Source organism: Microcebus murinus, chromosome 16 (assembly GCF_040939455.1).
Source record: "Microcebus murinus isolate Inina chromosome 16, M.murinus_Inina_mat1.0, whole genome shotgun sequence".
Taxonomy (NCBI): domain Eukaryota; kingdom Metazoa; phylum Chordata; class Mammalia; order Primates; family Cheirogaleidae; genus Microcebus; species Microcebus murinus.
In genome coordinates this window covers 18,340,899-18,368,882 of record NC_134119.1, presented here as the reverse complement: position 1 = coordinate 18,368,882, position 27,984 = coordinate 18,340,899, and the positions used below count along the sequence as shown (strand labels likewise).

The 27,984-nt window shown below is 45.9% G+C and overlaps 2 protein-coding genes across 2 annotated transcripts in view; one reads left to right on the top strand and one right to left on the bottom strand.

Annotated features, from left to right (window-relative positions):
• Window positions 1–19,762, top strand: part of ISM1 (isthmin 1) — a 74,719-nt gene extending 54,957 nt beyond the window's left edge. The window contains exons 3-6 of the mRNA XM_012780831.2: window positions 459–723; window positions 9,412–9,555; window positions 12,632–12,721; window positions 18,043–19,762. Coding sequence (XP_012636285.1) covers window positions 459–723; window positions 9,412–9,555; window positions 12,632–12,721; window positions 18,043–18,560 — 1,017 coding nt within the window. The 3' untranslated portion in view covers window positions 18,561–19,762. The remainder of the gene's footprint in view (window positions 1–458; window positions 724–9,411; window positions 9,556–12,631; window positions 12,722–18,042) is intronic.
• Window positions 1–27,984, bottom strand: part of TASP1 (taspase 1) — a 311,116-nt gene that overhangs the window by 2,496 nt on the left and 280,636 nt on the right. The window lies entirely within an intron of this gene.

Below are 27,984 nucleotides of genomic sequence, written 5' to 3'. Positions count from 1 at the left end.
CCCAGCTACTCGGGAGGCTGAGGCAGGAGGATAGCTTGAGCCCAGGAGTTTGAGGTTGCTGTGAGCTAGGCTGATGCCATGGCACTCACTCTAGCCTGGGCAACAAAGCGAGACTCTGTCTCAAAAAAAAAAAAAAAAAAAAAAAAAAAGAACACATACAATACATGTTTACTCCTTGAATGAAAGGGTTCTCACCAATTTGGTCATGGGTGACTCAGGGACCCCACTGATGAATTGTCATCTCCCAGCCAGAGGCCATGTTCCATCTAGTGATGGAATTCACCTGGACCATCCCTGGCTGTTTTCCATTCTGTGTCACCACGTGACCCCAGCGTTCCTTCATGAGGGATGCGCCCATTGTCTCCCTCTGCTCCCTCAGACTTTCTTCCAAGGGTCCCCTAGATCGGAGTCAACAGCCTCCGACAGGCATTGACCCCAGCCTGTTCTGAATTCTTCAGGTCACCATAGAGGTGGTCGACGGCCCTGACTCGGAAGCAGATAAAGATCAGCATCCGGAGAATAAGCCCAGCTGGGCAGTGCCGGCCCCCGACTGGAGGGCCTGGTGGCAGAGGTCCTTGTCCTTGGCAAGGGCAAACAGCGGGGACCAGGACTACAAGTACGACAGTACCTCAGACGACAGCAACTTCCTCAACCCCCCCAGGGGGTGGGACCGTCCGGCCCCAGGCCACCGGACTTTTGAAACCAAAGAGCAGCCAGAATATGGTGAGTTTACCACCCAGTAATATGAAGTTGGCGGGGAGAATAAATGAGGGTGAAGAGGCCTATGGGACATTGAGCCAAGCCAAACCCAGTTTACAGAATGTGGCTTTTGGTCTCCTATGAGGCAGACCTCGTAAAGGCTCCGTTCCACAGAAGCCCCAAGGAGGCACCAGAAGCCACAGTTTTCTGGAAAGACTATAATTTTAAAACCATACCAATTATCTAGGAGAGAATTTTTGTAGGGTCTTTGGGGTTCTTTCTGCCTTCCCCCGACTTTAGAAATCCTCAAATTAACTTTCTTGTATTTTTTACTGTAAAAATTCACATTGACAATTAATTTAGTAAGAGAGATGTGCACAGTTGCTTCCATCGACCAGGCAACTGTGTCATGTTTGCTATCGGCAGTGGAGTGGCCCTCGGGGATCCGCACGAGCATGTGTGTCACAGGTCATCAAAATAAGTCGCCCCCCCCCCCCAATAAATTTCAAAACTCAAAGTTGGGACTTTTGGTCTCCTTTGTTTTTAGAGTAGTGGGGGGGGGTGAAGTAACAACTGTCAAATACAGCGGTTTAAAATAATGAAAGTTCATTTCTCACAAGCAGGGATGGGAGACAGGTTGAGGGGTACTGGGCTCCACTCAGCCATTCAGGGATCCAGCCTCTTCCCCTCCTGGAGCTCCAACGACTGTTAGGGCCCAAGAGTTACCTCCTGGAGGCTCTGCATCCAGCTGGTAGCCAAGGAAACAGGGAGCCTGGAGAAGCCACCAGACCCTTAACCCCTCAGCCTGGGAGGGACACACATCAGATCTACTCAAATTCTACTGGTAGGATGTAGTCATATGGTCCCACCTAGACACAAGGGAATCTGAGAAATGCATTCTGGGTAAAGGAAACAAATTTGGCAAGCATCTGATGCTTGCCAACATCAGATGTTTGGCAACAACTCTGATGTCTAGAAAAGTTCAAGATTAGGCATGTGCACCTGGTGAGGCCCTCAGGCTGCTTCCACTCATGGTAGAAGATGAAGGGGAACCAGTGTGTGCAAAGATCACATGTTGAGAATCAGGCAGTGAGTTATAAGAACATCTGATGTCTTACAAATGCACCCATCATCATATGTTCCTGTAACTTCGTCATCAGTGGACATGAAGAGAATGACTTATCTTGTACCATTTCTGTTCTAATTGTTACTCCCATTCTTCAACAGAAAGACTGGTTATATACTAGAGAATCATTTCTGTTCATTAACAGATGATTCTAGGCAACTTCAGAAACAGCAAGACAATTTTTTTTCTAACCACATATTCAGTTGTTCAGCCAACATTTATCTTGTATGTCTTGTGTCTAGCACTATGCTAGGTGCTGGGAATCCAAAAATGAGCAAGATATAGAAGATCTCACCCATCTGTGGACAAAGAGAGAAAATTAACTAATAGAGCAAAATAGTGCCATGGTAGAGACATACATCAAATGCTAAGACAGCAGAAAGGGAATGCCATACTCCTTCCAGGCAGGAGGCTAGAGAAACCATCACTTTTCCCAGAGGAAGTCCAATTTGTCTATTTTCTGAGAGGGATTACTGGGGATAGTAGCCAACATATGTATAGTATTTACCATGCACTTCCCTTTTCATGGCATTTCATATATATTAATATTATCTCATTGAATCAGCTCTCTGAGGCAGATACCCCATTTTACAAATGGGAAAACTAAAGCCTTGAGAAGTTAAGCAACTTGACCTAAAAGGGTCTATTTGGCTCACAACTCTGATGTCTAGAAAAGTTCAAGATTAGGCATGTGCACCTGGTGAGGCCCTCAGGCTGCTTCCACTCATGGTAGAAGATGAAGGGGAACCAGTGTGTGCAAAGATCACATGTTGAGAGAGGAAGCAAGGTAGCAGGGAGATGCCAGCCTCTTTTTAATGACCAGCTTTTGCAGAAACTAATAGAGTGAGAACTCATTCATTTCCATTTCCATGAGAACAGCACCGACCCATTGATGAGGGATCTGCCTCCATGACCCCACACCTCCCATTAGGCCCCACCTCCAACATTGGGGATCAAATTTCAACATGAAGTTTGGGGAGACAAACACCCAAACTATAGCAGACAGTAAATATCTAGAAATGAATGCTTGGCTTGGAAGATAGGAATGGGAGGGAAAGACCAGTGCTGTTGAACGAGAGAAACACGGAGGGTCCCTGGATGCCAGCCTGAGATTGCACAGCCCACACGGAACACTGCTTAAGAGTGGGGCTCAGACACTTGGCATCAGAATCCCTCAGCTGCATGTTAAAAAGTGCCAGTCCTGGGCCCCAACTCCTTCCCTATTTACCAATGGTCCTCAAAGCGTGGCCTCCAAACCATCAGCACCAGCAGCACTTGGGAATGTTATGGAAATGCAGATTTCTAGGCCTCACTCCAGACCTACTGAATCAGACACTCTAGGGTAGGAGAAATCTGTTTGAACCAGCCCTCCTGGGGACCCTGATGCATTGAGCCCCACTGTTTGAGATCAACGGTTCTCAACCTTGCCGCTCATTATAGTCACCTGGGGAATTTTTTAAAATCCTGTTGCCTACACCTCTCTCCTCTCACCTCTCTCAATCAAACTGGGATCTCTAGGGGTGAGTCCCAGGCATCGGTATCTTTTAAAGCTCCAAGGGTGACTCCACTGGGCAGCTCAGGTTGAAGGCCACCACTCTCCATCTTCTGAATGAGAAGGTCTAGAAGTGAGACCTGGAATCTGTTGTTTGCTTTTTTGTTTCTTTCTTTGATCAATCTGTGTCACCAGGTGATTCTCATGCTCGTTGAAGTTTGAAGACCACCACCAGAAATAACTTTTTCATCTAAAGCTTTCACAGAGTACACTTTGCTGAATTCACGAACCCTAAGAACATCCCCTCTATTTCAATCTTGAGGGTGGAATTTCCTTCTACTGGGGCAGCTACTGTGGCTTCCCCAGCCCTCCTTCCCCCCAGCTTCCTAGACCTCGAGTCCCTGTGGATCTCCCTGTGTCAGGATCTTCCAGCATGCCTGGGCCGTGGGGAAGCTCCCATCTTCTACAGTTTTGAAGTACCTCTTAATATCTTCCCTATCATTATTAGTCTAGATATCAGGATTGCTGCTTTATGAAGAAAATCTTATCCCTTACAGTGCCTCTAAAGCCGTGCCTCTTGGGTTTTAACATGCATATAAATAACCTGGGGGTCTTGTCAAAATGCCCCTCATGATGCAGCAGGTGGAGGGAAATGGCAGGGGCCCAGGTGAAGCTGCCTCTGCCAGCCCTGCACCTACTTTGAGTAGCAAGACTCTAAGCCCATTGTAGGTGCTCAGTAGCATTTGCAGAATGAATGAATGATCATTGCTTCTCAGAGGAGCTCACAAGGGACATGGGATGTCCCGAATTCCATGCAGCATCGGATAAGCTGAGAATTCTCTCTTTTATTTCAACCAACAAGAAACCATTTAGCATTTTCTAAGTATTTATCCCTATGTTGGGTGTGATTGTAGAGGACACAGGGAGAGAACATACCGCCCAGGAAGGTGAGGGTCATGCAACAGCATAGCAGTGCCTTGTATCTCTGTATCTAGGCACTTGCTGCCTTGTCTGAGACAGGCTAAAAATGCCATAGGGGCTGGCCTTTGTGGTTGAGATAGATCTCAGAGTTTTGAAGGAAGGATTTTTATTAAGAATGTAAATGTTTGCAGGCAAAAAGTATTTCAAAAAATCCTAGGTGAAATAAATAAGATTCAATGTCATCTGTTGAATGAATTATAAAATATGCAACTGAAGACAGACCTAATTTGCAATGATAGAAAAACATAATGTGATGATACCATGACTCAGCTCAACTGTAGAAAGTATGTGTTTGAGATACTGCATTTTAAATACCCTCGTTGTGGATACTTCAGATATCCAGGGCATAGAGAGAGTCCAGATAAACACTTCTCTGCCTAACAGTAGTATACCATTCCCCAAATTCTTTAGAATACTCTACATAATGAAATTAGGTGGGCACTGCTTATTGTTACCTGGGTTAGGGCTCAGTTCTTTGAAATTCTCTAACTGGTCATGGTTCAATTCTAATAGAAAATTTTACAGTGATTTTTTTTTCAGGAGCTTTTCTTTGTATTATTGAGTTTTGGCCACATAGCGGGTATCTTAAGGAAGGGAGGCCAACTTGGGTCAGAATCAAAGCTACTAGAGTACCAGGCTTTAGAACAGGATATGCTGAGAACAGACAGACTTCAGATCTAATCCCAGTTCTGCTGTTGACTGTGAGCTGTGTGACCTCAGGCAAGTACCTTAACCTCTCTGAGCCTTGATTTCCTTGTCCGTAAAAGAAGGATGTTTCTATCTACCTTGCAGGGTTATTGTAGGAGTTTACTCAGTGTGGATAGACAGAGAAGCTGGTTAAAGCAGGCCCTCAAAAACTGGTAGCCACTATCATCTAGGATTAGTGCCCAGGTTTGCTGGTGGCCAAGTCAAAACTCAAGTCACTTCAGTTTCCCCAACAATATCACTGGCACACAGAACTCCAGTGCCCTGAAGCTATAACGGACCACTTTGACATTTCAAGTGGCATCTTTGAAACCCAGCTCTCAGCCCACTGCACCGCGGATTGTTTCTTCCCTCCTTGAACTCTTTGATCTCACAGCTAGGGGCTGTCAAAGCACCGTATAAATGTTCCCAGGAACTGTTTTTTCCTGTCATTGTTGTTATCTTTGCAATTATTGCCGCTCACATTCATTTTCTGCTTTGAGCAACACTCCCTGGTAGGTGAGCAAATGAGAACAGGCTTGTTTTATTAGAGCAGAAAGGAATACTGTCCTCAAAGACTTGTCCCAGTCAGATACTCCCTTTCTGTCCTTTGAACACCTTAAACAAATACAAGTCCCCAAGACTTGAGAGGGGTCATTGGCTGGGATGGTGCTCTGGGCCAGTGTGCTGTGCAGGCTCCGGGCAGGGAGCGCACCTACAAGCTTTTTCCTAGGAGGTTGTTGCATTTCGTTGCTAACTTCAATAGACGTGATTAACTATGAGTGTTCTGTGCCTAACTTTGGGGAACCCATATAAAAAAAATGTTTGGAAATGAAATGGCTTTGTGAGCATGTAAAAGAAAGACATGGAGAAAGTCACTTAACCGTGATAATAAATCCTCGATGGTTCCAGGGTCTGGCGGCTGTCTAGAGAGCATATTTTAGGGAGGATTTTATGGTGTATTTGTAACAGTTCGCTTTTGCTGCTTAAGAAATCACCCCCAAGCCGGGTGTGGTGGCTCACGCCTGTAATCCTAGCACTCTGGGAGGCCTGAGGCGGGTGGATTGCTCGAGGTCAGGAGTTCAAAACCAGCCTGAGCGAGACCCCATCTCTACTAAAAATAGAAAGAAATTAATTGACCAACTAAAAACATGCATACAAAAATTAGCCAGGCATAGTGGTGCATGCCTGTAGTCCCAGCTACTCGGGAGGCTGAGGCAGCAGGATTGCTTGAGCCCAGGAGTTTGAGGTTGCTGTGAGCTAGGCTGATGCCACGGCACTCTCTAGCCTGGGCAACAAAGTGAGACTCTGTCTCTAAAAAAAAAAAAAAGAAAGAAAGAAATCACCCCCAAAATTTAGTAGCTTAAAAGAACAAAAGGGTTCTCTCTCATGAACCTGTGAGTTGTCTGGAGGTAGAAGAGTTCCCCACGGCTGGAAGGGACAAGCCCTAACGCTTGGGCACTTTCCAAGCCTCTGCAAGCATCGTATTTACTCTTATCCCATTGGCCAAAGCAAGTCACACAGCCCAGCCTGGCATCAGCTTGAGAGGAAGTAACCAAGGGGGTGGATTTGGAGAGAGGAATTACATGAGCATCATTTTTCACATAATCTGATGCAGTATTAACTTTTATTTTTTTAATTTTATGTATAAATAATCTACATTTTTCTCTTTTTTTTCTTATTTTTACCTGAGAACTGAGAACCATGCGTGCAAGGATTAACTTTTAATAATTTAGATCCAAGAAACCAAAACAAGAAATTATGTCATGGAGAGATTCCAGTACAAATCTCACAATGAGTTTAATGCTAAAATCTCCAAGTTCAGGGACCGATATTCCCCCAAAAATTTGCTCTCCCTACACTGTAATGAAGAGGCAAGGCTGCAAGAGATTTCTAGGAGGTCGAGGACCTTATGTTTCTGCAAAGCCAAGGACTCCGTTTGGCATCATTTAGTTACGTCTTATGCTGGTCCCCACCCCGTGGGTGCTGTGAACTCTACCTACCTGATTTCTTAAGCTTTTTATGAGTATGAAGACATTGTAATCTGTGCTTGTGACTGTTTTCATTTTTATTTCCTTTAACAAAATCTGGCCTCAGTGTGGCATGTGCAGGATGTGACTGAGTGGGTGCCCGAGTGCGTGTGACCTGCTGCGCCTGGACGCTCCCAGTGACGAGCATGCCACTGTGTGACTGTTGCAGGCGGCTCTCTGGTGTTCTCAGAGAGATCCCCAAGAGACACCAGACCGCAGAGGTCTCAGCTTAAGTGGCAGCTGCCCTCCCGGAGTGGCGTCTCCTTGTCCTGCAGTGCTGCTGCCTGGCAGGAGATGGTCGAGGAGGGAAGGCGGCCCACATCCCTAACACAAAGCAGTAGTTTCAAACAGCTGCTTGGCTGTGTGGTTGGAAAACCATTTCTTAGAAGAAAATCAAAGTTCGGAAAAATTCCTTTTGGGGGAGGGGAGAGACAGGGATGGGGCCCCCGGGGCAGGCGAGGTGCGAGCAAACTCTCTCTGGGCTCAGAATTAAGGAAGAGGACTCAACCAGGGGGTCCCCCCACCCCTCCTCCGACCCTGCTGAGTGGGCTGAGCAGGCGTGGAGGCCCTGCGTTGTGAACGCCACGTAAACAACGGCCGGGAGGCTGGCGCAGGCCCACGGTTCAGGTAGAAACATGTGTGGACGACATTCCTGCGGGGCCTACGTAGTAACGGTCGCCACGACCGGTTCTGAACACGGGGTGCTCCCCGCCTGCAAGGCACATGCCTGTAGCTCCACGCTTGGCACCAGCAGAGGCCCCAAGGCTATAAGAGGGTTTGGGTAAACCAGGAGAGATTATCGCAGAGTGACGCAGCTGCAGAAAGAGTCGTGTTTGAGAGAGCGAGGGCAAGGCCCAGGGCCCAGGCTCTGCTTCCTGTCCATCTGAGAACCCTGGACAAGTCCCCCAACCATGGCAGGATTTACTTTTGATACGAGGAAGAAGCCAGTCTTGCTAAAGAGCCAACCTCTCCCCCACCTCTCATCCCCAGGCCCCTCTGGCCCGTTCTAGTTTTCCTTTTTGCACACCATTCAACTTTTTTTTTTGTTTTTGTTTTTGTTTTTTGAGACAGAGTCTCACTTTGTTGCCCAGGCTAGAGTGAGTGCCGTGGCGTCAGCCTAGCTCGCAGCAACCTCAAACTCCTGGGCTCAAGCCATCCTCCTGCCTCAGCCTCCCAAGTAGCTGGGACTACGGGCATGCGCCACCATGCCCAGCTAATTTTTTCTCTATATATCAGTTGGCCAATTAATTTCTTTCTATTTATGGTAGAGATGGGATCTCGCTCTTGCTCAGGCTGGTTTCGAACTCCTGACCTCCAGCAATCCACCTGCCTCGGCCTCCCAGAGTGCTAGGATTACAGGCGTGAGCCACCGCGCCCCGCCCCCATTCATCAACTTTTAACATCTTAAACAATTTACTCACTTTCTGTGCTTATTGTTGGTTATTTCTTTCCTGTCACTAAAATATTAGTTCTACCAGGGCAGGGATCTTGGAAAGGTTTACTTAATGGTGTATCCCACATACCTAGGATTGTGCCTGCCATATAATAAATAAATAAATATAAAGATTCACTGGATGGATGATGTCAAGTAATGGCCTCAGGGGGCCAGCTCTAGCTTCACCGTTAATGCACCAGATATCTATTGTTGTGTAACAAACCATCCCAAACTTGCTGGCTTAAAACAATAGCAGCTTACTATTCCTCATGATTCTGTGGCCCAGGAGTTCAGACAGGGCCACTGGGCCATTCCTTGAGCCCTGGTAGCACCAGCTGCATTCAGCTGTCCACTGGGAAGGGCTGGAAGGTTCCAGAAGGATTTGCTCATATGCCTGGTGTCTTAGTGGTCCTGTATGTGTCTCCTCTCTTTCCATGTGATGTCCCATAGTTTATAGGTTTAGCCTGAGCCTTTCTCATAGTCACTGGATTCCCCAGAGCAAAAGCTGGAAGCTACCTGGCCAGCCTAGCTTTCTCTCTGTTTCTCTCTCTGTTTCTCTCTCTGTTTCTCTCTCTCTCTCTCTCTCTCTCTCTCTCTCTGTCCCTCTCTCTCTGGATGGATATACGCACAGGGAGGGAGGGAAGTGGTGGTGGTCACCTTTGGAAGTGGCCTAGCATGTTATTCCATGGTTGGTTCCACGCTCTGCAAATGTGCGCCTTCTCAATAAACATTTACTGGGCACCTTCTAGGGATACCCTGAGCACCACAGCGCCCCAAACCTCCTGCCTTCCCAAAGCGCACCTCTGGAATGAGTCCTGGAGCCGTAAGCCTTTTAGCTCCAGGCGCCATCTTGCCCCCTCCAACAGTGAGAAGGAAGGAAGTGGACCATTGGTGGGCTGCTGGATAGGGAGATTTGGGGACTGTGGGGGGGAGGCTGATGACCATCTCCCTGGCTCCCTTCCAGATTCCACAGACGGTGAGGGTGACTGGAGTCTCTGGTCTGTCTGCAGCGTCACCTGCGGGAACGGCAACCAGAAACGGACCCGGTCTTGTGGCTATGCATGCACTGCGACAGAATCCAGGACCTGTGACCGTCCAAACTGCCCAGGTGAGCGTACCCAGGGGTGTGGCTCCAAGTTCAAGGGGAAGCTTTTAAATTTATATTTCAAAACTTATAGAAATTGTCTTTTTAAAAAGACAACCATTTTTTAAATAAGACTTCTGAGCACAAATAACTAATAATGAGCTTAATGGATGAAAAGATGGATATTCTGCATCCAATGCACAATTGCAGTGGCTGGGACCTAAAGGACAATGCCACATTGTACTTATTTAATTTAAAGGAGAGACTCTGGTGAGTTTGGGCCTTTAATGTGGGATTTGTTTTGTGTCTTGAAGAGACACATGAAGACAGGCATTTGTGGTCTGACAAGGAAGACAGGACAAGAGGCTTGACAGTCATCCCCAGAAAACCACACAGTTGGCCCTGCGGGTAACACCTGACAGTTACCGAAGGCCCCTCGCGGAGCAAACTGGGGCGATGTGGCAGTTAATTATACCTTTCTACTACATCGTCAGCGCTTTAAAAACTAAACCACCTGCAAACTTGGTGAGAAGTCATACTGAGAGTGAACAACAATTGTGACCGACTATAGCAGTCGTTGGCAAACTACGGCCAACAGGCCAAGTCCAACCTGCAATCTGTTTGTGTATGGCCCATACATTTTTAAAGGGTTGTGAAGAGGAGAAGGAAGAGGATGAAGAGGAGGAGGAGGAAGGGGAGAAAGGGAGGAAGAGGAAGAGGAAGCAGCAGCAACCAAGACCATATGTGACCCACAAAACCTAAAATATTTACTCTCTGACCCTTTACAGAAAGGCTTACCAACTCCTGGCCTATAATTTTACTACGTGTTCCCTGCTGCCAGGTAGAATACCAGCCCAAAATAATACCTTGGGCCCTTTCAAGAAACCACACCATCCTAATGGCTTCATCTGAAAGGAATTTCCGAGCCAGAAAATCTGATCCCTGCACCCCAGACTTCCTACTTCTCCCCCTAGACACTCTGTTCTCAAACTGAAGATAATTTGGGGCAAAAGTGAAGTGAAAGTTCAAAGGGGTTTCTGAGGAGAGAGAGGAAGGATCAGACCGGAATGAATGTGTCTGTGAGCAAAAGCACCTGTGTCTAAAATGGGGCTGAAATGTAAAACGAAGGTTCTGGCTCCACGACCATCAGCTGTGCAGATGCATTTCAAAGAAGCGGGGCAGCCATCAAGATGCTTTTCCTGATCTTTCCCCGGGCGTCATAACGAGCTGAGCTGGAAGAGTCTAGTGGGTGGGATTTGGATGAGTAGAAATGAACCAATAAATAATGACAAGGAGGAAGAGGAGGACGGGAAGAAAATAAAGAAGAGAAGGAAAATACGAAGAGAAAGATAAAGAAGGAGATGATGATGAAGGTGAGAAGGCAAGGCAAAAGAAAATGAAGGAGAAAAAGTGAAAAGGATGGTAATGAATAAGAGTACTTGAGTACTTAAGTATCAAGCAAATACTTTCTAAACTTATATGTATTATTTTACTTAATCCTTACAGTAGCCTCGTGAAATAGGAATGTATCACTGTGCTCATGGGACAGCTGTGGAAACTGAGGCATAGAGGGTTAACCTGCCTAGAGTCGCCCAGGCAGCAAGTGACCCATCTGGAATTTGAATCCAGACACTCTGAACACAGAGTGATCATTAAACTCTTCCACCTGCACCAGGAAGAAGGGTCTTGGGCTCACCTACAAGTAGACACACACAGCACTTAATGTCAGGGTTTGGGGGTTTGCCTGCTGTTTTCTTTTCTGGAGCTGGTGTCCAGACCAAGATGGAGGCTTTTGGTATCTTGTCAGGGGGAGGCTGCCTCTGCCGCCATCTTGGATGCTTCCTTCTCGTTTTCTGTCACCTCTGAGAGCAGTGTGGCTGGCAGCCCTCCTCTTACATTTTCTTCTTTTCTGTCCTTGTCTTCCTCCTTTCTTTCCTGCCTCTCTGTTCCTGGCTATTACAGCTTTTCAGGACTCCCTTGGAACATGAGGGATTTCCTTTTTCAGGATTTTTTTTCTTTATTTGGCTCATTGATTCTCAGCTTTACTAGAAAGACTCAATGGGGCAGACAAGGTCTCCCTGGCCTGACGGTGATTACACTGTAAAAGTTTGTCCCCTAGGTCAACCCTACAGATAAGTTTGAGGCGCCTCATGTAAAATCAGAGTCCCATAAAGGAAAGTGAGTCATCCCCAGCACGGAAACCAATGCTCGCCAACAGATATTCCATGACCCTCACTCTCTCCTCTTCTTATTGCTTTGGCTTGCAAGTGATTCCCCTTGGTAAAGGAAGACTGGCTGCAGGTGGTAGTTTGGGGAGTGAAGGAGGGAGTTTGGAGAATCTGGGCAAACCAGGGAGTCTGAGGAAAGCTGGGTTCCATCCCTCAGAACACCTAATGACAAGCCCAGCTTATTCTTTCGGAAGCATCATCAACAATGCTAAAAGTCCTAGAATATGAGCTATCTGGTCTTTGCCTATGGACCGCTGCATCGTCAATGAGCCAGACAAATATTTCAAGGGAAAAATATCAGTGAACACTTACTACTTACTGCCCTCAGGACCTTCTTTACACATAATGTATTTAATTCTCTCAACCCTATGGGGGTGTGGGGACATTGAGTTCTCCCCATTTTATAGATGTGAAAACTGAGGCACCCGAAACTTTGAAACTTAAATGGTTTGTCCAAGGTCACATGGCTAGCAGTGATTGGAACCCAGGCAGTCAGCCATTAAAAACGAGGTATTAACCACTACACTCTCCTGCCTCTGGTTTAGTCTTTCACCCTGACACCATCAGACAACCATCCAGACATGTGTCCCCCACTCCTCAAAACCTCACTCCCCAGGCCTAGTGACTGAGTTCTTTAGGACTCATTCAGGCACATTTGGATCTGATTTCATGCTGCAAATGGTATCTGGGGTTTTAATATATTTTATGCGCTACTACCTGCTTTTTACTGTTTCCTCTGTTGGCAAGTTTCTGCCCGTGAGTAGTAATGAATACAAAAAAGGCTTTGTTCAGGTGTATTTGTTTTTTTTTATTTGGGGGGGGGTAACTTTTTCCATATAACTAGGGAAAAATGAGCTCTTGTCTGTGTTTAGGAATTGAAGACACTTTCAGGACAGCTGCCACCGAAGTGAGTCTACTTGCGGGAAGTGAGGAGTTTAATGCCACCAAACTGTTTGAAGTTGGTAAGAAGATTTTTTTTTCCCTTTTTATCCAAATATTGACTTAGTGCTTTGGAGATTCCTTTTGCCTTTGCAATGCCATCCTTGGATCCATGTAAATGTTTCATTTTCCTCTTCTGGGGTCCAATTCTCCTAGCATATTTCTTGCTTACTGAATATACTCCAAGCAAGAGACAGCAATCTATGCCTCCTATCCCAGAATGAGCCATTCAGCCCTTCTGTGTGCACCCCTGCTCACTGTGCAGCCTCCACAACAAGAAGCAGAAGAGAACACTTTCTATTCTTAGCATGGAATCGGCCCACATTTAGGGGTTCAAGCCACATGGAATCTGGTTTCCTATGCTTCACTAAGTGTCTGCAATAAAATCAAGAAATGGTGCCCTCAGTTCTCCAGCAGAGGGAGGGAGGGAGAGAAAGAGGGAATTTTCTCAATATTATGCAACCCCTTCCCCTGCAGTAATATTTTATAAACAGTTGGTATGCTCTGCTACTTGTCCACTAGAAAGTGCTAGAGCACATCCAATAAACATGGACCACACAAAATTAAAAGCCACCATTCAGGTGCAAGGTGCAAGCTTGCTTCTTAAAAATGGCCTCATGTGCCTCTGCATATAATTGTAATATTGTAGAAGGGTAAAATTCCTTCTGCCCCATTTCTTTTTGCCACCCAACAATTCTTACTCCACTTCATCGCTTCTGCCTGCCTCTTCAGCCACAATTTAGTAGACTTAAGTCCCTTTTTTCCCCACAGCCCAGCTATTTGGGAGCTAATTTGGTAAACAAATATGTTTCTCAAATGCCTGTAGGAGTCAGATAAGAGTGTCATTAGAACAAGTCTAGAATAAAAGGAAACACCCGAGAAAGAAAATGGTGCCAGCACTATGATGAAAAGAAACTGAAACAGCTTCAAGCGACAGGGGGCAGTAGAGAGCGGCAGGGGCGACAGCAGAATGAGGAGCTTCATCCAAAGGGGTTAGCTGTGACTTAGCCACCAAGGAATGAATACCAATCCAGGGTTGCCAGATGTTCTAATTTTCCAAGAGAGGCCTCAAATCTGGAATATATTTTAATTGTTTAAATGCCTGATAATATTAATAATTTATTATAAAAACAAACCCAATCAAACATGTCCATGAGCCAGACTTGAGGCAGTGTGGAAACCCTATGTTACGAGGGCCTGTACCTCACCTCCAATCCCTTCACATACCTAAAGTCGAATTGCATTCATCAGGTGCCTTCTGTGAACAGGGCACATTTGATATTTAAGAAATGGCTTTAAAGATGAGAATTTTACATGAAATGGTAGAGCCTCTCTTTGAGGCAGAGAGCTCTTAAGACCTCCTCCTATCATAACCCAGGGGCAAGCAGCATTTAGCCCTTTTGCTAAGCACAGGCCAGATGCATGATGCCACATCCTATGGGTGTCTAGGGACACAAGAGCTGATAAGACATGGTGTTTTAGGCAGGGACCAGGCAGGAAAGAACATGACACACTCCAATTAGGTAATTGAGGAGCCTTTGGTGAGGGACTGTTTGCAAAGGTATGAGCAGAACAGATGGAAACCAAGAAGGAATTTCTCCAAGGCTGGCAATAGCGAGGTGCCCTTACTACCTCTTAGCCTGAAGGGACCAGGGGAAGGTGTCACTGTGTGGAGAGGGCCACCTGACAGCATTCTGGTTCTCAGAAGGATGCAGCCAACCTGCAACAGAAAGAAACACTCTGACCTCCTCCCCCTGTCTGGCCTCTTGCTGGGCCCTTCAATTGGCTTAACCCAAGTAGAAGACAGAGGTCAAGGAGCTTGCTGATACAGTCCACATGGGCCAACCCTCCAGGGCAAGGAGAAGTACAGAAGGACAAAGGGAAGGTGGGGAAAGCATGACTTGCACAAGGTCAAGTTACTCAACCCAGTACTGCATTAGTTTTCTGGTCTGTAAAATGATATGAGGTAATGGTGCCTACCTTGTAGAGTCATTATAGAACTAAATGAGTTAATATTTGAAAAGCATGTAGAACATGCCCATCACACTGAACACTGTATGTACGTTTGAGAAATACAAAATAAAAATAAGTCAATAGATGGCCTACAGGTATATGAATTATAAAGACTGCTGCCCACCCTGGAAGGAACATACAGAGCCATTTTCTTGGGCCTCACTGAACTTTGTTTCTGAAGACCCTATCCTCTGAAGGAGATCCCCCAGGCTTTGCAGACACTCCATAGGATTGAACTTTCAATCTCTTGGCAACTGCTGAGTCAGGAGATCACAGCCATGGAATTGCAGAATTTATGGGCCTGCAGCATGTCCTGTATCCCAGCTCGCAGCATCCTGGGCCCTGTTCAGTGTTCCTTCCCTCTTGATCCCACCTGCTGTTCTCTCTCACAGTATCTCACCTTGACCCTTCCCACTGATAGCAGTGCTGCACTCATTTTCTTACTGCATGGCTCAGTTAATAGCTTACTATCACTCACAAACCTTCAGTAGCTCCCCAGTACCCTCTGAACAAGCCTAAACTGAACAAGACCTCGATGATCTGACACCAACAATCTTACTTTCCTATATTTTCTGCTCCTGTGAAACTGAATGTTTCATGTCCCCAGTCCCAGACATTCCCCGAGAGATTTTTTTCTGCTCAACCTGAGTCTGCACAATTCATGCTTACCTGGAGGGCCCTCCTTCCCCCTCTCCCCAGCTATGCTCATGCAGTCTATGTGGTCAGGGTTCTCCAAGATGGCATTAGACATGCAAGAGATTTATTGGGGAAACACCCAGGAAGGGGAACAGGGAAGGCAGCAGGACTAGGCAGGAGAGCTTTCAGTCCGAGGTGCAGGCTGGACTCCTACAAAGGGAGAGAGGGAAGGAAAGAGGACTGCAAGGAAGAGCCTCGGGCAGCTCTGAGAAAGTCTCAGTCACACTGACCAGGAATCAGGCAGTCCCCCTGCCATGCTCAGTCACTGGCCTGGAACAGTCAGAGGGCGGGGACAGCCTTGATGTGAACACCAAGATAGAGCCAGAGGTGCTGGAGGCTTCCAGTCCCCAAAGTGCCCACAGCAGGTTCTCTTGTAGGAGCTCTGAGCAGGACCCCTGGCTGCCACACCGGCCCCAGGACCAGCATGGTGTCACATGCTCCTTGAGTTGCTCTGTAAAAACCACCTTGCATTTTTGAACACCCATGAGGCTTCTCTCCTTCACCTGCCTTAAGGCACTCCACATCCCACCGTAGTTGGCTTCTTTAGATATGCCCCATCTTGCCCGCTGCAGCTCACTGTGGCAGATGCCACATGGGTCGGTGACCCACGCATGTCGCCTTCACCCACACCATGTCCCTGCACCCTTCCTGGTCTCCAGCTGGCAGCCCCCATGTTTCTTTGCCTGAGGTCTCACTCTGGCCGCAGAGCCCCCCTGCCCATGAATGCGCTGTGAGCTAGAGGTCCAGGAGCAGCCCCCTGTCAGTGAGCGGCGGGAGCTGGTGGATAAATACCAGATCTCCATCAAATCAAAAAAAATCTGGATTTAGTAAGGAAAGACTTTATCCAAAAGACTGGGGGGATGCTATCTCCCTAATATTGCAATAGGGTGAACACGGTGACTATAAGGTCTGCAAGCACCTCAAGGGGGTGGGCAAAGAGAGTTTCCTTTTATAGAGGAATAAATAAGGGAACATAGGATGAAAGGGTGGCATGATCAGATTGGAGAATGTTCTACCGTGAGGCCAGCCTATTTCCAGGAGTGACCCTTAAGGACAGGCTGTGCTGTCTCAGGCTGAGGGAGGGCAAAGTTTAGGTGCTGGAAGCAAGGAGAGAAGGAAAGAGGTTTGGTTAAGGCCCATTTTGGTTGATCAGTGAGGATAAACAGTTCAGCTAATCATTTTTGAGGCAATAAAAGGGAATTTGGAGGGTCTTTGTCTGGCTTTGTCACAAGTAAACAAGGGGCCACACGCGAAGAATCTCATCTAAGTCCAATGGGTAAAGGGGGTTCTTGGCAGTAAGAATGAAAAGGGTTAGGGGACAGGATTCTTAACCTTCGCTGTTTTCCAGGATCATGGGCTTGGGTAAAGTTTGACGTTGTCATTGGATGAGAAAACACAGAGGCGTGTTCTCTGCACCGTTTCCCAGGTCCCGTCAGGATGAACCAGGTCCTTGCAGGGGTTACTCGTTTGATTTACACCCTGTGTTGGCTTCCCTCCCTCTTCTGTCTCGTTTTCCCACCCCCTGCTGGTGTTCCCTGGATTCACCCCCAAAGAACCATGTCCACTGGAATCATTTTGGCTCAGAGTCTGAGAGAACCCACACTAAGACACTCATTCAACCTGAGGTCCCAGGCTCAGATGACTGAGGGACCAAGAGGTCACCTATGAGTGAGGGAATCAAACAGGGGCTGTACTGAACTGGGGACCTCCTGCCCTTGCCAAGCCGGGGTCACCATTCACCTGTTCATGGGGCCAGTTGTTCCCATGAGGAAATACGAGACCAGCGGAGATCCATCTCTTGATTATTCAAATGAGGCCAGCAATCCACACTTACAATTGAAATCGCCTAATTCTTAAATATCGGCTACTATCAATATTTTTTTTTAATACTGAAAGAACCAAACACAATACCTCTGGGAGTGGGTTCTGACCTAGGCCTACAGGTTTCCGGCCTCTGGCCCAAATGTCAAGTTCCCTAAAAGCAGGTACCTGGACCCCCTTCCTCTCTGAGGTATCTTTTCCTGTGAGTTTGCAGACAGGGATTGATTATTACTGCCTGAAGTTAAGAGATTGAAAGACTAGCCCCTATTTTAAACCAGTCGGCGAGTGGCAGAAGCAAAACTTAGTCCTATAAATGTTTGTTTGAAGCCTTTTCCATCACATCAGTTATTTAGAGAGGAGATTCAAAACAACTCTCTGACTTACTGTGAATTTTGAATTTTGTTAGGAGTGATAATAGGGTTATGGTTATCTAGGAAAATATCCTCTTTTTTTTTTTTTTTGGTCGATGCCTACTAAAATGTAGGGATAGTAATATATATTTCCACACATTTTTTAAAAGGTGGAGCAAAGATAGTTAAATCTAGGTGATGGAATATGAATAATCATCATATAAGTATTTTCTCTTTACTTTTCTGTATGTCTGAAAATATGCCCTAATACAAAGTGGGGAGTTGGGAGGAAGTCTTGTGAACAAAGAAGTTCCCAAGTTCAAGGGAGGTGAGAAAGACCCCCCATGCCTGGTCATTCTAGGTGGCTGCAGGGGTCTTTGGGTCTAGGATGGGAGTTGACCTCAGTGTCACCCTGTGGACCACTGGTGCACGTGGTGAGAGGGTGTGTATGTGGCCTTTTTCAGACATGGACAGCTGTGAGCGGTGGATGAGCTGCAAAAGCGAGTTCTTGAAGAAGTACATGCACAAGGTGATCAATGACCTGCCCAGCTGCCCCTGCTCCTACCCCACCGAGGTGGCCTACAGCACGGCGGACATCTTCGACCGCATCAAGCGCAAGGACTTCCGCTGGAAGGACGCCAGCGGGCCCAAGGAGAAGCTCGAGATCTACAAGCCCACGGCGCGGTACTGCATCCGCTCCATGCTGTCCCTGGAGAGCACCACGCTGGCCGCCCAGCACTGTTGCTATGGCGACAACATGCAGCTCATCACCAGGGGCAAAGGTGCGGGGACGCCCAACCTCATCAGCACCGAGTTCTCGGCCGAGCTGCACTACAAAGTGGACGTGCTGCCCTGGATCATCTGCAAGGGCGACTGGAGCAGGTACAATGAGGCCCGGCCTCCCAACAACGGACAGAAGTGCACAGAGAGCCCTTCGGACGAGGACTACATCAAGCAGTTCCAGGAGGCCAGGGAGTACTGAAGAGACTGGGAGCAGGTGGAGCAACTGCCACCTGTGGTTTTGCAACACAAACGCACTGCACTGATCTGCCGACTGGCCCCGAGTCCTCCGTATCCGCATATGTGTATATTTGTATAAACCACATGAGTATTTTTCATACGCTACACTAAGGGTGTTCGCCAGGCCTGGGTGACTGCCTTGTGAAGCCGCCTGGCCATCTGCAATGCCTGCTGAGCTCCTTAGAAGTCCTCCTGGGGTGACGTGGGCAGGAGCGTGGGGACAACAGAGAAGCCAGAAGAACCTGGAAGCCACAGTGGGTGTGATTCAATTCACCCCCGATCCAGAGTTTCCAAGGGAGGCAAAGGGGGAAAGAGACTGAGGTTGTAAACGTTATAAGCAGTTTTTATATATAACTTATTTAATACAAATGTGACTTATGGGTAACCTTTTCTCTGGAGTTGTCATCATGAAACTAATCACTTCTGTGAGAATTTGGAAAGAAAGGGGCTTAGGGATGTGGAAGAGAAAGGGAATTTTGCAATGATTTCTTTAAAACGAAATAATGCAATGGAAATGTATCAAAACAAGAAAACACCCACCTTAAACCAAATGTTATTTAGTCGGAAGGCACCTTGCTGGAGTCTCAGATTCCAAACTTTTCTTGCCTAAGACTGGGTAGGGGGTGGGGTATTTTAGGGGCAAATGTGAGGCCTGGTTTTAAATGGGCTTTAAAATAAAAGACTAATATTAGCATAATGCTATGATTCTACATAGCTCCAAACAGTAGAATTTCTGCTCATGTCTTTGTAGGTTCAGAAGACTGCAGGAAGTTCACACATAAAAACAGGGAGTAGCACTTTTCCAAAGAAAAAAACAAAACAAATGGGAAAAAATATGGACCTCATTTTATCTATTTTATTTTAATACCATTTTAACGAATTTTTTTCCAACAATATATTCCCAGTAAATAGATATAAAAAGGGGAGGGGGGGATCAAGTCTAAGAAATGCTAATTTTTTTTATGTTTTAAGAAAGGAAAAAAACTGCATTATTTTTGTAAAGTATTTATTGAGTCATTGGGTATTATGCATCAAGCAATTGTAATATGACCTGGTTCTCTGTAGGGTAGAACTTATGAGAAATAAAGAGTTGGTTCTTATGCAATCTTTTACTTGCAAAACTCCAGGAAAAGAGAATATATAATAAAATCATAATAAAATGTGTTACCTGCATCTTTGATTTATAATACAAATACCATAAATAGCCCTAGTGAAGCAAGGCTTCAAGGCAGGGAAGAGGAAAGTTCAACCCAGGTGGGAATAAAAGATTCATTGATTGACATGATTGTGGGTGTAAGTCATAGCATCTTTGGCACCAACAGTGTCTACTCAGCCCCCAGGAGGCTGAGGCCCACTGACACATGTGCGACTTTTTGCCTTCCCAGAAGCCAGACCAAAAGTTTAAGACAGCTCAGGTGAGCAGGGCCACTTCCAGACAAAATTCTGTGGTTACAGTAATAAGTAGAACTACTCGTCATACAAAATATTCCTTTTCCAGATGAGAAAAACTAAAGCTCAAGAAACATAAATCACCTTGGACCCATCTTTCATTTTCTAGCTCAGTGCTCTTTCTACTATATCACATTTTGGCGTCCTTATATTCCTGGTCTTCGGAATTCCTGACCCCACCTTAAGTTCTCCTGGTAAAATCCTATTCATATGGAAAAGCTCTTATCAGTCATTTATACTTTAGAATGAATTATTTACACTTTATGTCTAATTACAGAATGAGAAGCCTTATTTACATCTAAAGGAATTTTATTGTAACTGAACTAGTAGGAAGAAAACCAATGGATTCATATATCAGGCAAGCAGATTTCTAATAATGGGATGAATTTTTTGCAAATAATTGGCTGGCAATGGAATGCATTGCCATTGAGGTGATGCGTTCCCTGTCAGGACAAGTATTCAAGTAGAGGCTGGAGATTACACACATGAGAAGCTCAATTAAGTGATGAAGAGAGAAAAAAAGTATGCAAAACAAGACCTCTCATAAGTGTTCTATTAAGGTGAAGTGCAAAGTACATTGGGAAAATAGAGGCAGGAATTAAGGAAGTATCTACTGGTTCTATTGAAGGAGGGGGATTTTATAATGCAGAAAAGGGGGAGATGTGGGTGTGTTTGTAGTTAGAAAATAGCATGGACAAAGGCAAGGAACTAGGAAAGTGCTTGGTGTTTTCTGATCACTGGGCTATTTAGAAGGATGAGCAGCAGGTCGAGAGTGGTGAGTGCCAGAGCCTTATCTCAGGTGTTTTTGTTTAGGATTTCGCATGGACTCTCAAGGAGAATACAGAGCTTTCATACCACAGTGAGAATGACCAATGAGAGCAATGTTTTACATGGGCTCTTTGCCTTTTAATATCAGACCTTACTGACCTAATGACTTGATAGTTAAAAGGAGGGGAGAACTGGGAGCAGGGGAGGGCTCTTTGCCTACCTAGAACACCTAGGTCTCCCACACACCATGAGGATGGGTCCACACTGCTGGAAATTTGCTGAACTATCATCTGCTCTATCAGGATGAGCTAATGTTCAGTCCCAGAGTTCTAGGGTCTAATGAGTGATCCTCAGAAAACAAGACTTCAGACCTCACTGCCCAGGTTATCCAATAAGACAAGGACCCTTAACTCATTCAATCCAAGCCGGCCCTAGGGTAACCCAGGTAATTCCCTCAGTGGGTAGTGGATCATTGGCTCAAGGGCCAACAATGCCTACAGCAGAGTAAGATGTCTGTGGCCTCACCTGCAGCACCTGTAAATATGACCCCTCGTAGCCACTCAAATATCTATCTTCGAGTGCACTGCTCTTTTGCCTTTGCCTGGAAAGAGAGCCCTAGTAGTCGTCTGGGCCTCTTGGGTGCCACATCTGAACAAGCTAAGAGTGGCAGAGATGCCCAAGGCCCTCTAGTGGCTGCACGTAGGAAGGGTAAAGGAGGGATGGGGGAGTGCATAGCCCCAGTTCAAGGGTCCACCATGATTATAATCTCCCAAGCATTTCAGTCTTTATATCTCAGTGGCCAAGAGGGTAGATAGAATTCCCCGTTCTATCACCAAGGATCAAAGAATAGGTTCTATACCAGCCTCCATGTTCTGAGCACACACTTGGTGCCTCTGTGCTAATCATTTTACCTCGGGAGGCAGGCACTATTACATCCAGTTTACAGATGAGGAAAGGAAGCCCAACAAGGTTAGCTAAGTTGCCCAAGGTCAAACTGCTTGGCAAATGACAGAGCTAGTAGAAGCTAGCTCTGTCTGATCACCAGAGCCCATGCTCTTAAATGCAACACCTGTGCTCCACTCTCTTCCTAAGATCTGCTGGATCAGTTCTTTTCAGGAACTTACTGTCTTTGCTTAAATTGTTCAAAGAGGATCTGGCTTTATCTCCATGTATTTGGCTCAGTTCTATCACAGTCCATAAGAGAATTTTCTGGTTCTATAGCTGAGCCCTTGCTTGGGTTGGGTAGCAGCATTTGACTTTTCTAGAACATAGTTCACTCCATGGACAAGAACAGAGACTGATCTGCTTTTCCCACTGCAGTAAGCCCTGTGCTACTCTTACCTATTGGGTAGACCTCAGGAGCAGTGCTGTGTCTCATGCCTTCCTATACTCTCAGCTTCTTAAGCACTGCCCCTGGTATACACAGTTGGGCAATGTGCAGAGTGCTTAAGAGTTTGAGGGTTCAGTCAGACTCCTTGGATTCCAATCCTGACTCAGTTGCCTGCTGGGTATCATTGGATAAGTTAATCAGCCTCTGTAAGTTTCAGTTTACTCATATGGCTGTGGTGAGAATGAAATGAGATAGGTTCATATAGTTCCTAACTCAGGGCCTGTCACAAACCATGTGCAATGAAGGTTGGGCATTGGCATTAGTCACTTGACAAGTATTTATTGAGCATCTTTATATGCCAGATGCCAGAGATATAGCAGTGCACAAATCAAAGTCCCTCCTCACAGAGGATAGACAGCTGATAAATCAATAAGTGCATAAACAGATATTATGGTAAGTGATATAAAGACAATTTTTTTGATCACGCATGTACGATGTTGCATTATTTAAAGTGATGCTAGTTGCTTAACTAGCATAATAGATAATCCCCAAAATTACAGTGGCTTGACACAATAAAAGCCTAAAGTGTATGTTTCTCACCAAGTGGCCCTTCTCCAAGTGATAACCCAGGGATCCAGGCTCCTTCCATCTTGTGGCTCCGCCATCATCAAGGTGTGACTCTCTAGGATGCCCTGGGGGTCATCTCTATTCAAAAGGTAGAGAGCAGGGAGACTATGTGGAAAGGTGTTTGTAAGTCAGGCAGCCAAGCACCGTACATCACTTCTACTCACTCTTCACAGCTCTGTCACGTGCCACATCCTTCTGCAAGGGAGACTGGGAAATGGAGTTCAGTTGGGGGCCCAGAAAGCAGAGATGGGCTGTGCGAGCACCCAGCCAGTCCCTGCCATGGGGGTAGCCCACCAACTCCCCAAGCATACAAGGCAGGAAAGAAAGGCAGCAGAAAGGGCTCTGGGTGAACCCAAAGTAGGTGGCCAAGAGGAGAAATCCCTTTCACTCCCCATTGTCTTCCACATTGGATTATAGTGCTAAGCTGGACCTCAGTGTCCTCATCTGTAAATTGGGATAAGACCACTGTCCCACTCACACGCTGTCAGGTACTTTTGCTGTCCCAAACATCCCCTTGGCACCTTCCACATCTGTTTAGGCCAGCTCAACTTTCAGGGGGCGACTCCTGCACAATGGTGCCTGATGGTTTTCTCCGGCCCCTGGAGCCCACTCAGCTTGCACAGAAACAGACTGAAGTGCCACGGAACTAACACTGCCCCCCAGGACTGCAGGACAGTGGACTGACAGGCACTCAGTCAATGGACACCCCAGCTCCCTCACCCCTCCAGTGGGGCGATCATGAAGTGTATCTTACACCATTCTAGGAGTTCTTGGAGGGATTGAGCTCCGGTTACCCATGGTAGTAAACTGCTTGGTGACACGTGCTTTATTGGCTTCCTTCCCTTTTGCTGCCTCTCTTCCCCATTTCCTACTGGTACTTGCTGGACTCATCCCCCAAATAAGCTCCCTCCCTCAGGTGTGCTTCTGGGGGATCCCAAACCAAGACATCACTTCACGCTTTAATACTCATTAAGTGCTATTCAGAAATGAGCTTATTATTATTGTCATCATGCACATCTGAGAGTGAGGTTTTGCTGTAGGTGATAATTCTACCAAAAAAGAAAAAATCAATCTCATTCTGGCCAGAGATAGGAGCTCTAATAGATTTCAACACCATGGAGTTTTTACAAAATAAAATAAACGTGTCGTTTTTATGATTAGGTTCAACAGACAGAAAATTACTCTTCCAAATACCTCTAAAAAGTTTTTAAACACTTTTTTCTTAATTCTAGAATTAGTTTCCTTGCTGATTGCAGACCGGTACGGCTCCAAGGACTGCACTTCGAGTAGCACTGTTCAAATCAACTGAGCGACAGTGATCTAAACCCCCATGGGTATCAGTTCTGTCCTGATGTACAAAGAGTTATGAAAAAGCTTCCCAGGAAGTGTGCATGGGGAGGGGATTGGGGTGGAGTTCTCTCTTTGTCATCCATGTACAATTTCCAATGGAAAAATGTGTGGGTCGTCACCATTGTGCCTGCACAATTTCAGACAAATTAAAGGCTTGTCTCAATAATTACTTGGTTGGTATATAGTCCTGTGTACAGTAGTGTAAATTAAGGCAAAAGGTTTGCAGCCAGTTGCTTTTCTGAGGGTTTGTATTGGTTTACTGTACAAAACTAGAAGGACATTTTCCAGAATTGGAAGGTAAGATTTTTAAGGAACTAAAACAAAGCTTAGATACTGATTTTTTTTTAATATCTCTGTGTAGAAATGTGGAAAGCCAACAGGCAAAGACCAGTGCCTTGCCTGTAATGGCAAAAATAACATCATCCTTAACCATTTAAGCAGTAAAGGCACTGGGCAAGGGACTGGGTTGAGACACAGCTGCAATAGCAGAGCTGGGCAAGAATTTTATGACTTTGCTAATTTTCTATCTGTTCTGGGAGTAATAAATGTGCCCTTACAGATATTCACGATTGCCCTCCAAATGAAAAAACCTTTTAAATGGCACAGAAAAGCCTTTCATTCTAGAGGCATGTAATTCATGGATGATTTTCAAAATGTCATGTTTGAATTGGGAAAGTAACATTTCTTGAATTAATCAGCCAATTGCTGCAAGAATATGACTCAAAGGATATAAAAATTTCAAGCCTGACTTTTAAAAAAGAAAAAGGATTTTTTTTTCTATGCAGTTAAGTTTATTTTTCACAAAGGTCATGGCTAAATCTTAGGTTTGTTTGCCATGGAACAGAACAGTCTAAATGAAGTACGCCTTGAATTCCTTAGTGAAAGGGAATGTTAGCAGATTTTTACAAGCACCACTTTAAATTTTTACACCACTACACATGCAGTTTCACTTTGTCTAGCGTACCCTCCTTTACTCTCCTCTATACCCAGCTTTGCCCGTGTGTTTTGTTTGGTTGGTTGGTTGGCTTCACCTTTGGAGAGCTCAGCAAATGGAGAAAGGCAAAAACAAATGAAAAAAATAAAAAAGCAGGGACTTCCTGAACGAAATTATCTTTGGGGCCTCTAAAGTGACTCACTATTAGTGTTGTCAACATAAGCAAAGGGAGGCCTTTGCAAAGGGAAGACAAGAGAGACTCACACCACTGACTTGGTTTTCCCCCAAGGAGCCTTCAAATCCCCACTCACGGGCTGGTCAGTTCCTGCCCAGCAAAGACGAGAAAAGGATTTCCAAAGGTCTGAAGTCTTAGAGCCAAGTGACCCGGATTCCTCTGGTCAAAAGAGAGTGAGGTGTTTTGTGCTGGTGGCTATAGAGGACAGAAATTCCTATCAAGAACATGTTAGGGTGCTCTCCTGGAGTCCCAGTGAATGGAGGCCAAGGCCACCTGCTCCATGTTTCAGGAAAAAGCTCATCTCTGAGCCCCTCATGAGCATTCCTTCCTGCTATTACAGGATATTGTAGAGGAGAAAAGAAAGAAAGCAGGGATGCAGTCCTGGGAAGATAGAGGCTGGTTCACATCACTCACCAGCAGCAAATGTAGAAAGCTGGAGTTCAACATAAAGCTGGCAGGCTCACTCTCTGTTCCACTCTTCTCCACTGTTTCTACACGCACCATTCCAACCACCTTCCCCACTGCTCTCCTCCCATCCCCTCAGCCACATGGTTGGCTATCTTGCAGCCAACTGGCCATCCTTAGGGCCAATCTTTTCCAAAAGTACCTTGGAACATTTTATTGAAGTGTAAGATTCAGAAAAGCATACGTATTTCATAAGTTCAAGGCTCAACGCATTTTCATAAAGTGAACACACTCATCTAACCAATGATCTGTTGCTTGCAGCTACAGATGACTCATTCCCGTCCCTGTCTAGTATTCCAATGTGTGAATATACCACAGTCTTTATTTAACAGTCCTACCATGGGTGAGCAGTTGAGCTGTTTCTAGATTGGGGCATTTACAAATAGTGCTGCTGTGGGCATTCCAGGGTGTGCTCATATACCCACATTTCTATGGGGGGTAGAGTTAGAAGATGAGCTGCTTTAGTACATACTGCTTAATAGTTTTCCAAAGTGGTTATACTGGTTGACACGCTGTCTAGGAGTGTTTGAAGATTCTAGTTCTTTGACTAATCCTGATTCCACTCATTAAGTTTTGGGGATTTTTTTTTTTATTTCAAAAAAATCAGAGAGCACAAATGTTTTGTGTTATGTGATGAATTGTATGATGCTGAAGTCAGGGCTTTTGATGTCCCAGTCACCAGAATAGTGTACATCGTACTCAGTAGGCAGATTTTTATCCCTCGTGTCCCTCCCACCCTCTTTCCTTCTTAGTTTCCAATGTCCATTATTGCTCTTTGTGACCATATGTATTTTTCATGTATGATTCCAACTATATGACATTTTGGAAAAAGCAAAACTATGCAGACAATAAAAAGATTAGTGGTTACCAGGGGTTTTGAAGAGAGGAACGAATAGGCAGAGCACAGGGCATTTTTAAGGCAGTGAAACTACTCTGTGGGATGTTATAATGGTGGATTATTATACATATGTCCAAACCCACAGAACTTCACAACAGCGACAGTGAACCCTGATTTAAACTAGGGACTCTGGGTGCTGATGACATGTCAGTGCAGGCTCATCGAGTGTAACAAACGTGCCACTCTGGTAGAGAACATTGACAGAGGGGGAGGGAAGCTTTGTATCTCTAGGGGCAGGGGATATGTAGGAAATCTCTGTATCTTCTGCTCAATTTTATTATGAACCTAAAACTGCTCTAAAAAAAAATAAGATCTATTTTCCTTTAAAAAAAAAAAGTGAATGTTAGATAGGAAAAAAAAAATACTAATTGCAGAAACTCAAATAGGCTAAGAACACTAGACTATGTATGAGCAACTGTTGGCTTCTGCCGCACGAACTTGAACGCACATCTGGTCACATGAGCCCGGTACAGCAGGTGTTTCTACTTCTAGTCAGAAGCTGGAAGTCGTAGAAGACAGAGCCCAGGTGCACCAGGTGCAGCCGAGCCACATCGTGTCTGCATTCACAAAGGCCAAGGTACCAGGGAATGGTCGCCAGAGCGCGAGAGAAGAGAGCTAGATAAGGCACAGATTAGAGAAAAGGGATAATGAAAGGGAAAAAAAAAAGAAACACGAAATGACCGCTTGAAAAAGTATATCCCACACTCTATCTCCTTTATTTGCCAAAACGAACAACAAAAAGGATCGGGTTCCAGGGTTCTAAGATAGCTATGATGCCTAAAGATATGAATGGGGTTAAGTTTTGGCTACAGGGAAAAGTAATTAATTCAAAGAATAATGCAAGTTAACCCTGCCCCACCACACACACACACACACACACACACACTGAGAGAGACCCAGGGACACCCAGGTGACCCTCTCATCTCCAGGGCAGTAGCAGTGGGGCGCCTGGCCATGGCTGGAGCACGGTCACAGCAAGGAAGCTCTCTGAATGCACAGGTCCCACAGAGACCTGCAGAGCTCTTCCATTAACAGCAAACAGGGAGGAGGCCAGCAGCCCTGGCGCCGCACAAAAAGAAGAAAGCAAAGGTCATTCTGAAAACCCCATCTACGCATTGGGGCCTGGAGAGTCTGCCCCGCCTGCTTTCGGGAGGTGACCCCAGACCACAGAGTCAGAGGCTGGGGGTAGCAGGTGGAGTTGTGGAAAGGAACCCCAAGTTCCCCTCCCACGGGAAGTGGCCAATAACCAAGACCGCTGGCCCCGTTAACCATGCCCTGCAGTGGGAGACCCCACTCCCACCCCCAGCACTGCTGAGGGGCTCGTGGCCCT